The sequence below is a fragment of the Dysidea avara genome, chromosome 10 (genome assembly GCF_963678975.1).
Source record: "Dysidea avara chromosome 10, odDysAvar1.4, whole genome shotgun sequence".
Classification (NCBI taxonomy): Eukaryota; Metazoa; Porifera; class Demospongiae; order Dictyoceratida; family Dysideidae; genus Dysidea; species Dysidea avara.
The window spans coordinates 5,942,788-5,953,995 of NC_089281.1; the positions used below are offsets into that span (position 1 = coordinate 5,942,788).

General features: G+C 40.6%; 2 protein-coding genes across 4 annotated transcripts in view; both read right to left on the reverse strand.

Annotated features, from left to right (window-relative positions):
- Positions 1-10,137, reverse strand: part of LOC136268204 (polyubiquitin-A-like) — a 160,188-nt gene extending 150,051 nt beyond the window's left edge. For all 3 annotated transcript variants that reach the window (XM_066063483.1, XM_066063482.1, XM_066063484.1), the window contains exon 1: positions 9,997-10,137. In XM_066063483.1, coding sequence (XP_065919555.1) covers positions 9,997-10,045 — 49 coding nt within the window. In that variant the 5' untranslated portion in view covers positions 10,046-10,137. The remainder of the gene's footprint in view (positions 1-9,996) is intronic.
- Positions 390-2,073, reverse strand: LOC136268685 (uncharacterized). The gene is made up of 2 exons (XM_066064085.1): positions 525-2,073; positions 390-475 (listed from the first exon to the last, which is right to left on the reverse strand). Exons 1-2 carry the CDS (start codon positions 2,071-2,073, stop codon positions 390-392), a joined length of 1,635 nt encoding a protein of 544 aa, XP_065920157.1.
- Positions 10,138-11,208: the final 1,071 nt, after the last annotated feature.

An 11,208-nucleotide genomic window follows, 5' to 3' on the forward strand; every position in this document is an offset into this window, starting at 1 on the left:
AAAAGGCTCCTTCATTATTGGTAGAGGTATTAGAGGTACTCTCCGATGGCTTCCCTTTGCAGTACGCTGACATTCAGGGCATCGGCGACAGTAGTCTGCCACATCACGGAATAGAGCTGGCCAAAAGAACCGTCTACTGATTCTCTTAACAGTCTTGTCTCTACCAAGGTGACCTGCTAGTGGGATAGTGTGAGCCAACTTACACACTATCTGGTGGAACTGCTCTGGTAAAACCAGTTGTTCTACAGCTTCCCCTGGTTTTTTCTTCGGGGTCCACACATGATACAGCAGACCATCTTGCTCAACAAACTGCTTAGGGCTTCTCCCCCTCATATCCCGAATGCCCGCAACCTCATCCTGCAGCTTACGCAGCTCCTGTTTAGACTGATTCACATTGGGGATATCTTCTTGAAGCCTCTTAAGACATGCCCATTCATACCGGTCCTTCCTCTTGTCTGATCGTGACTTCTTTGATCTTACAGCCCTATCATCAACAAACATGTCATCACCAAAATCAAACTCACTTGACAACACAGACTGCTCGTTGCTATCCACACTAGGAGAAACACTCATTTGCTCCTCCGGTTGTCCCGTGGCTACCTCAGGTTCCTGTACAGGCTCTACACTACTGGAAGAATCGGTTGATTCCCCTTGCTCTAACTGGGCTGCTTGTGCTAGGGCCTGACGCCTAGTAACCACCATGAGGGCCTGTCCACCATCATTGGCTCTCAACAAATTCAACAGCTCAGGAACATCTGTCCCCAACAACACGGACTGTGGTAAAGTCTCTGATACCGCAGCCTCCACTGACACAGCCTGTCCATGCACTTCCAACTCCACATTGGCAAGAGGATACACCACAGTATCCCCGTGAGCACACTGGACTGTAACAGCCTCACCCTGTCTCAGCTTCTCGTCACTGACAAGGTCACTATGGACTAAGGTCCTAGAACAACCAGTATCTAATACAATATCAGATACCAACTGACCTTCCACCATACCCTCACACCTACTCAAAAACTTACTCTTAGAGGATTTGTAAGGACTCCTTGCCCCACAATAAAATGAGCCACTTGGGCATTGCCTTGACGTATGCCCCCTACCTCCACAATTGTAACATACTAAGGGCTTGTCCTCCCGTTTCTTCCTCTCTCCCTTTACAGCAGTCTCTCCCTTCGTAGCATCCTCCCCTTTTGAGGACACTCCTGTTGCCACCTTCGTAGGGCAGTCTCTCGCCAGATGACCAGGTTGCTTACAGGTAAAACATGTCCTTTGGCTGCTTTTCTTTGGCTCCATACCAGGAACCCAAAGATCCCGCTTCCTGGCTTGTCTGTAGTCCTCAGCCAGTCGACCAGCTTCCTCACTAGTCCGCGGTTTCCTCTCCTTGACCCATACTTTAATCTCCTCAGGCAGGACCTCCACAAATTGCTCCTTCACCAACTCTTCGACCACTGCCTGGCAATCTGTACGTCCCTTCAGCCACTTTTCTGCCAGATCCTGGATACGGATAACAAGCTCCACAGGAGTTTCATTCTCCTTTGGCCTCACATCACGGAATCGTCGTCGGTAGGTCTCTTCATTGATGTCGTAACGACGAAAAATGGCTGCTTTCACTCTGTCATAGTCCTTTGCGTCGTGGTCGCTCATTGCAGCATAAACCAATCGTGCCTTCCCAGTAAGTTGAGGGGCTAGAATTGCTGCCCGCTTGTCTCTGTCCACGCCATGGGCTTCCACAGCTCTCTCGAAGGTGGTGAGAAAAGCTTCGATGTCATCATTCTCAGCCAGTTTTGTAAGCTTTAGCGACTCTGGTCCCACCTCTACACGACGCGGCCTTCCCTCGGTTAGCCCTCGAACTACTTCTTCATAGTGCCTCCTGCTGGTTTCCCGTTCAAGGCGTCTCTCTTCGTCATATTGGCGACGTTCCTCTAGTCGTGCCTTCTCGAAGAGTTCTCGTTCTTCTCTACGGTTCTCCTCTTGTCTGCGGGATTCCTCCATCCAGGCCTTCAGTAGCTCTGCTACTTCTGACATTGCTGGTTCTGTCTCAGGTTGGTAGCTCCTACCCGAGCGCAGCATACGTGAGCTAGCTAGCAAGCTTAGTAGCCGTAGAACGAATCGACCACTCCTGTCACCAGGTGTAACAGCACGCCAGCCGCCAGAGGAATCAGGGCAAGAAGAATCCGAGGAAGAATCGCAGCTTAACAGTTCACTTTATTGAGGGTTAATTTGGAAGGCAACAATATACATTTAAATGCCCTATTTATACAACAAAACATGTAGTGACCTCAATGACGTGTCATGTAGTGATACAAATAACAAAATAAAAATCAGGTGATAACAGTCAGTCAGTCAGGTGAGTGTCACTCCATTCAGCTTCTCTATCACAGCGGCCCTCATCAATTAATTAATTAATAGTGACCAAGAAAAGCCCACAAACAAGTACAGTGGGAATTTTCAACTAGAGTAGTAGTACTGCTGCAATAAAAAGTACTGAAACAAGCTGGATTAGGTGTGTCCAGATACTGTAAAACAATAAGAAGTGAATGTCCCTACTGTACATTTAGCACAGTAGGGATATTCACTTCTTATTGTTTTACAGTATCTGGACATCACATACAACTCCAATCCAGCTTGTTTCAGTACTTTTATTGCGGCGGTACTACATTGTCTCTACTCTAGTTGAAAATTTCCATTTTTTTCTTATATAATAAATGCAAAAAGCAGTCATTTGCACCCATAATCTCTATAGCACACTATATAAAGCCCTTGAATTACTCTATACCATTTCACCTGAAAGTAATGCTCAAATGTTACAATAGTAACACTTGATTACAATGCAATTTCCTATTGGAGAATTTGATTATTCAATATAGACCACATCCCCATCACAAAGTTACCACTCTGCATGAAGTAACCACTCTACAAGTAAGCTTAGCCTTTAGTAAACTCCGTATTGATTCATTATAATATTAAACTTGCATAACCAAAATTCTCCATGGATTTGTCTGTTCATCACAACCGAATGTGACCACAGCTGCTGACCCATAATCAAATTTTTAGGCATGCATATGTCCTACCAGTGGTTGCACTTGGGTGATTGATTATCCTGTGCAGGCTATCAGCCTGATACAGATGGGAAGTGTTACATATTAGCTGTGTAACATGGGGCATTCAGGATTTTACTTAATATGCATGCCCTCAGCCCTCGGGCCTGCAGCTCTGGGCATACATATCAGGCAAACTCTCACGACTGTGTTACAACTATTACAGATACGTACTCTTACTTTATTTCCCTTGTAACAGCTCTGCATGACACACCACGGTAATAGATAAGCAGCAGCTGGGCAAGCATTAAATAGGATGAGCACACAACCAATCCTCCTAGAGCGATCTACCTATGTTAAACTTACTTATATTATTGATATTGTTACAAAACTAAAAGACCTCTTAGGACAAACCAGCTGGCCTCTCCACGTCCATCCAACCGTGTCGACCAAATTAAGTTAGTTGAGTCCAGTATGTGGTTGTGTTTGTAAAAAAAAGTTCTTCAAGTTTGAACCAAGTAGTGTAGGTAGATAAGTTTAGTGAAGGTAGATCGTTCTAGGATAATTGGCTATGTGCTCATCCTATTTAATGCTCGCCCAGCTGCTATTTATCCATCGCTGTGGTGTGCCAAGCAGAGCAGTTACAAGGTAAATAAAGTATAATTACTGTAAGAGTAAATAACTATTTGTATAATCTGCAAAAGATAATTGGTATTCTGTATTCTGAATTTCACAAACTCCCTATAGATAATGCCTCGATTATAGTTACAAAGCTCAGTTTGTGAGTCTAGTTCATAAGTCCAGTCTGCTAAATTCATTACGCCCTCTTTCGGCTACAATACACTTAACAATCATACCCCGATTTTAAAGCTGAGTAGGCTTCTTACTCAAGAAAAAACAGCAGTCGCCAACCAGATTTGGAACCTAGAACCTTGCACCAAATTACTTACCGGGTGATGTCTTGCAGGCCCATTAGATTCATCACAAGCCATCAGTGATCATTGGTGTTCAAATGACAGCTATGCACTTATGAAGGCCAAACTCCACCATATGTTCTCCCATTAGTCTCGCCCCAGACCGCAAGGATCTGGGGCTCTGCACCAGAAATATAATGCAAAGCCTTATAACATTTGTGACCCACCGAGTAAAAACCATCAGTTCTCGCAAATTTCTTTGTTACAATAAAATCGTACTGAAATAAACTAGGTAAAACACACATGCTACATAAATTTATGCATGTTTTAATTGCATCAGTATGCACTAGACAAATTAAGCTCAAATCAATAAAACTTATATGTTATACTATCAGACTTCCCTTTTCATGGGGAGTAAGCAAATCTTTGTTTTGTGTACATACAGCTCTACGAGTTATGGGTGCTTATCTACGATTGGGTAGAAATAAAGTTTACCATCATTATTTCACAATTGGAATGACTTTGTTTTTGTCCGCACAGAGATGACCGGATCGATTTTCCAGATCATAATGAACATGCTTGTTTCAGTCGTGAGTTATGATCGATTAAATAAGAGCCTGTAATTTATTTTCTGTATTGCTGCTGTACAAATCAAATTTATTCCTGTAAACATACTAGGCAGACAGCACAGCTAGTTTGTCTAGGATGTATAATCTAGGGCAGTACTGATACCGATATTATGAGTATCGGATTGCAAGCCTACAATACAGATATTTCACTCAAGTTATAGCTATGCACTATGAAAGTAGTAGAAGTACCATGAAAAGCACCTTATATTCCAAAGTGACTTATGATAGAGTGCCTGACTGTAGCCTGAGTTCGACTGGGTTCAAGTACCAAGCTGGGTAAGTTTTTTTCCTTTTCTCTGAGGTTTTTTTTGCACCATTTTTTTGGTTTTTAATGGTTGATTTTTTTTGTTCTTTTTTTGTGATCTGCACTGACAAAAGCTTGGATAAAAACCTTTTGTGTCAGCCATGACTAACGCATATTTGTTCAACTTTGAAGTATTGGCTCGGTATATGATATCGGTTCATTAGAAAACTTGTAGTGCTGTACACCTACAAATTTTTTGTCACCAGTTAATTGCCTACCAATATTTAGACTATGGTATGACTCATTTACAGGTTTACTAAATCACTTAGTCACCTGACATGCTCACTTAGTCACCTACACATATTCACTTAGTAACCCGCCCTCAAGCAATTTTGTACATGAAAAATAATTATAACTTGAAAGGCACACTGCAGTACTTGATGATACTGTAACACTCTTCTACTCCGTGTTCCGCAAATAATTCAGGACAAATAGTAGACTAAGCGGCATATCTACTGTAGCTCTAGCCGTTACTCTGGTTACCAGTCAAATAATTATTTTTGTGGGCGCTGTAAGGACTTCAGGAAGAAACTGTTCTGCTGTTCTGCATTGCTCTTTCACCCCACACTCATGTTCTGGCTATAAAGGTACGTACTTTAAACCGTAGTCTAAATAAGTTAGATACCACGACCAATGGGAACTAAGTGATTTAGTAACCTCTCAGGCCCTTAGTAGCGCCCTCGCTGTGCTCGGGACGCTACAGCCTCAGGCATCGGGGTTCTAAACTGCTTAGTTCCCTTGGTCTTGGTGTCTAACTATTATTACTGGTTAATTGGTTTGTGTGTATATTGGCAGACATAATATGTACTCAACAAGCCTGCTGGAAGGTCTAGGGTGGTACCAAAGTGACCATCAACATCCTGTCTTGCAATAGCAGTTAATACAATCACATATTTACACATGCTTTGAGGTTATGTTATGATGTTAACACTTGTTAGCAGGGGTAATTAATGGTTTACCAAGTGGGTGGGCAATAACCCGTTTAAAGGTTTCTTCAGCGGTTATTGGCGGGTAAGTAGAATTCAAGGAAAATGGGAACGAGATGGGAACAGAAAGCGGGAATGGAAATGACTCACAGAAAACACTTGATAAAGGTCATCATGCCATTATACAGATTGGACAGGTCGAATTTTACAGCACAATGTTTCTTTGCAGCATTGTTTGGATCCTTTCGCTAAAACGATTGAAACACTCTAATAGAGCAGTCACCTGCATTAAAATACTGTAATAGAACAGTCAAAAATGTTTTGCCAACTATCCCACCAGGGACCCACACTGATGGCCTGTGAATTGATGTGCTATAGCTGTCATAGATTAGGTATATGGACTAGCTAAATCATCAACATTGAAAGTTATTTACTCCTTTGAAACCATAATTTTTTTAAATATTCAACTATTAAACATTAAAATAATACTGATATGAAAACTGAGATTCACAAAGTACTCTAGTTAACTGGCAGTGCCTATTATAGGCTTCGAAAACTGCACCTATACTGCTTCCAGATAAGAAGTCATATGATGGGAGTATGCATGCAGCACTGGTATGCTTGTCAAGCTTCAAGAGCCCCGTGACTTCTCGTATATAGTCCTTAATCTCTTCATTGGAGCCATGCACCTACACATACTTCAGCTGCCACATGCCCATCACATGACATTTTCCTGAGGTTGCAGGTACAACATCCCTCATCTATATGCAGGTACTGTCAGTTAATCAGAATCCTTTTGTAAACTTTTAATTATATGTTACATTGATATAAATTTATGGTTTCAAAGGAGTAGCTAACTTTCAATGTTGATGACTTAGCTAGTCTATATACCTAATCTATGACAGCTATAGCCCATCACTTCACAGGCCATCAGTGTGGATCTCTGGTGGGATAGGTAACAAAACATTTTTTGACAGCTCTATTGCAAAGAAGCATTGTGCTATAAAATTCAACCTTTATAATGGCATGATGACCTTTTTATCAGGCATTTTCCGCTAGTTGTTCCCGTTTCTGCTTTCTGTTCCCGTTTTCCTAGAATTCTACTTACCCGTTATTGGCTGACCTAGACAACACCGGTTAATAACCGGTTATTTGAACACTGGTGTACAGCACTAAAAACTTGTATCGGAAATAGACAATAAATATCGGATATCGGTAACAGGTATAAAATGTGATATTGTATCGGTACAGCCCTAGTAAAATCAAGTGTTCCAACTGTCTAACGCTATCTATTCATCACAAAAGGCTGAAATTTTGGCCATCCACTCCTCTGTTACTATAGACAAGTACACAAAATTCTTTGGAATTATTAACTAGAGTAGGGACCATAGCCCGTCGATAAAAAGTACTGAAACAAGCTGGATGATATTAAAACAATAAGAAGTGCTATATCCCTACTATGCATTTCCGTATCTTGAACACACTGGGGATTGTATATAGCTTTTCGCTGTCACCCAGGCCTATAGCCATTCAATTCGCTGCACGAGACCATAGGAATGATATTGAAGGTCAACATTTAATTTGCTGGTTTTAGTACTTTTTATCAATGTGCTATGGTCTCTACTCTAGTCCAATATTTTTTGTTTGCTTGTTTGTTAACTTTTTTTGTAAATAATTATTATGATTGGTGAACCCACCCATACCACATCAAAAGAAAGAAATGGCACTGCGTGCCCCAGTTATATCAATTATTGTCTGAAAAGTGAAGTATCCACTACACTTCATTGTCAGCTATGTTCAACCCGTTACACAACATCATGAATCAAGAACTGTTCGAAAAGCACCTCTGCAATCTAAGTAGCTACACTGTACTATGGGAAATACAGACAATTTCGGTTACAAAGGGAAGCCATCACGTGCTACCACCAAATTGACACTTTTCGCTGTCAGCAAAGATGAATGGGACACAAAGGAGGACACTGGGAAGTCCATGAAGGATGCATTGTACATACTGCGGTATGCCAAAAGGCACCTCTCGGGCCGAAGCAATATCGAACAGTGAAAAAATCAAGACCATAGCCTAAGCCATTGTCAAGTTACGCTTGTCTGAAGGAATCAGTCAGTCAGCTACTCAGTCACTAGAAAATTCTGTTAAATAATCTTTTTAATTCCGTAGCAACTTGTTGAAAGCATTTCGGGTCGATCCGAAGGCTTGTTTGGGCTTAATTTTGCCTAACCAATACTGCCTCATCATCGTCTGGGGAGGCTGGTTTTTGGGTGCTGTTTTTTCATGGGACACGCCTTCTCCTTTGTCATTTGTGGTCCCTACTATCAGTGTTGGGAGTAACACGCTACTTATGTAACGCGTTACGTAATATTATTACTTTTGTGGTAACAAAGTAATATAACGAAATACGCTATGAAAACAGGTAATATAACGCAAGATACTTTACTTACAAACGTAACGCGTTACCTAAGTAATATAATTACTGTAACGAGTCTAATATGACGTAATATTATTATTAAAAGTAACGAAGTTACTAATCTCGTTAGTAATCCTCTGAGTAACGCCTAACCACAACGAAGTAACGAGGCCTACTGAATAAAGCTTATTCACTAGCTTCTTACTTATAACCAAGGTTTGCACATTGTCCAACAACGCAATCATGTCACGTGATAAGGTGGTAGTTTCACACGTGACAGCTTAAGGCTGTGGACACAAAGTAATATAATATGTAATATTATTACAGTTACTTTATTTTATGGGTAATATGTAACTGTAACTAAATAGTTCTGTTGCAAGTAATATGTAATATGTAACTAGTTACTTTTACAAAGTAACTTGCCCAACACTGCCTACTATACAGTACTATTGTACTGTATGATAACAAGAAGCAATAAAATAGAATTCAAGGGATGTGTGAAAACAATTGCTCAGCCAGTCACCTTTATGATGTTATACATGCATTAATGCAATCACAATGCATGAACTCGACGCTTAAGCTGTGGTACAGGTATACTATAAAGAAACGTCCAAGGCCATTGACCAGTAAGCCCGGTGACAAAGGTGAGTTCTAGCTGCATGAAAACCTGATGTCAGTGGCATTCTCAAATCTGATTGGTGAGTTGTGGCCACACTTTTGTACCCTTGTCAGATTAATCCTCATATACTGACTGAGGATTCAGCATCTACTGACATTTTGACTGGTCACAGCAGTTTGTAATTGTATGCTTTCGTAGAAATCTAGTAGGAGGAGTGGACATAGTGGGGATTTAACAAGCTTCTTTGTCACCACAGGAGAAATTTGATTTATGCTTTTAAATTTACTAAATCTGTTTTGTAATTAATTTTTGTGTGTGTAATTAATTTTTCTGTATGTGTGTGTGTGTGTAAATAATTTTCCTTTTCCTTGCCATGCCCGCGTGCTGACCCAATTACCGGTCAGTTGTGCGGTCGCATGTTGTCCGAGGATCCACTTGCTTTTATTTTGTATACACCTTGTTCATCATTAAAAAAAATATTTGGCTTGTAATTATAATGGTTATAACAAGGGGGTGACAGACAGGCACTCACTGTACGTAGATTTGTGACCGCGGTCTAAGTCAAAGGTCAAGGCCGAGTCAAGTCTACGGTCAAAATTTCCAACCCACAATCGAAAAGTACTGAAATATCATCACTAAGTCTCAAGCTAAGTCTCGTACTGGTCAAAGATAGAAAAAGGCTCTTAGTCACAGGTCAAAGTGAAATTTCGGCAGGTCAAGGAGAGAAGAACCATCAGTATTATTGATGACACAAACAGTTACAATCAAATGTCCTCGGACACATGCTACCACAAAAATAGGGCATAAAAAGCCCCACAGGTGGGCATGGCAAGGAGTACAATTAACAAAAAACAAAACACACACACACAATTAATAATGAAAAATGTCTTGCCAACATAATGTTCAAAAGTCCAAACACCATTCTTGGCAGCTCTTCGCCATAAATATTCTCCTAGAGAGGATATTGAAATTGCCGCTGCTAAATCAAAGATTCTCGATTTTAACCGTGGTCACAGATCTACCTAGCGTGCACCTACGTGACACCCTTTGTTGAAATCGGGTGTTACAGTTACTACAAAGGGTGTCACGTAGGTGACACCCTTTGTAGTAACTGTAACTGTAACTGTGGTGCATACTTACGTGTTTGGGGTATCCCTTGGGAAATTGCACCTTCTTCCCTTGCAGTCATAGTCGATACGATGCTTTTACCTTCGGGTTACACCACTACTCGGTACTAAAACGCCCATCTGGACAGGTCACGTGCGAAAATGTTTTTTCGACTTCGTAGCTTTATGCCGAAATTGCGTCACAGACATAAAATGGCCGCAGTAGTGGCCGCCATCAAACACATGCGCCTTTTTGAACAAGTTCAACGCCGAACAACCAAGTATATACTAAACGATTTTACCAGCGACTACAAGACTCGTCTTCTTAAATTACAGTTACTACCATTAATGTATACATTTGACTTAAGTGACATTATATTATGTTCTTCATCAAGAGTTTTAAAAATCACCTCATCCAGGCTTCAACATCACTTCTGCTACTGGAAACACTCAACTTGCCACTCACAAGCCTATATTACAGAGGTACTATATTGTGGAACGCTCTGCCAGCTGCTTTGTATCACGCATCAACTTTATTTCAATTCAGGAGTAGCTATTTAGAACAATATAATTGTAGTTAATATTAATTTGTAAATGTATGTAGTTTTATGCATGTATGCTGTATACAGGGCGTAGCTGAAAAACAGCTTTGCTGATGCTACCTTCCCTGTTTAAATAAATTGAAAAAACATTAAAAAAAAAAAAACACTGAAAATTGAATCAAACCAGATCTTCAGACAACATTACTAAAAATCATGTTTCTATGTCAACAGACTGCCAAGAATTTGGAATCACCTCCCTGTTATTTAGATCTCAATGTCGTTACAATCAAGCAAAAATATTACGTACTCACCTTTGGAATCACTTTTTATTAACTTCAATTCAGATAACAAATGTAGCTACTCCTTCTTGTGTCCTTGCATCAACTGTAACAAGCACCCAAGAACTGTAACAAGCACCCAAGAATGCCTAACTTTGACTTTCTTTAATAGCAATAACCAATGTAATTCTCAATTGTACTTAGCTAACTAAGTAATTACTTTATTACTTGTAACTCCTGGTACAGGATACCAGTGGACCGTCAGTGCTACTCCTGCAGCACTGTCTCTGAAAGCTTTTAAATAAATATTTCAAGGTGAGGTGTTAACTAATTCAATTTTTTGCAGATTTGCAAACACTCCCACACTACTCCACTGTGCTCCCAACATGTCCTATATAGACTATATGGAGGTCTAGGACCATATAG

Coding starts and splice junctions, on each gene's coding strand:
- LOC136268685 (XM_066064085.1), bottom strand. CDS start 2,073: ATGCTGCGCTCGGGTAGGAGCTACCAACCTGAGACAGAACCAGCAATG. Junction 476..524: donor CGAGCAGTCTGTGTTGTCAA/GTGAGTTTGATT, acceptor TAGGGCTGTAAG/ATCAAAGAAGTCACGATCAG.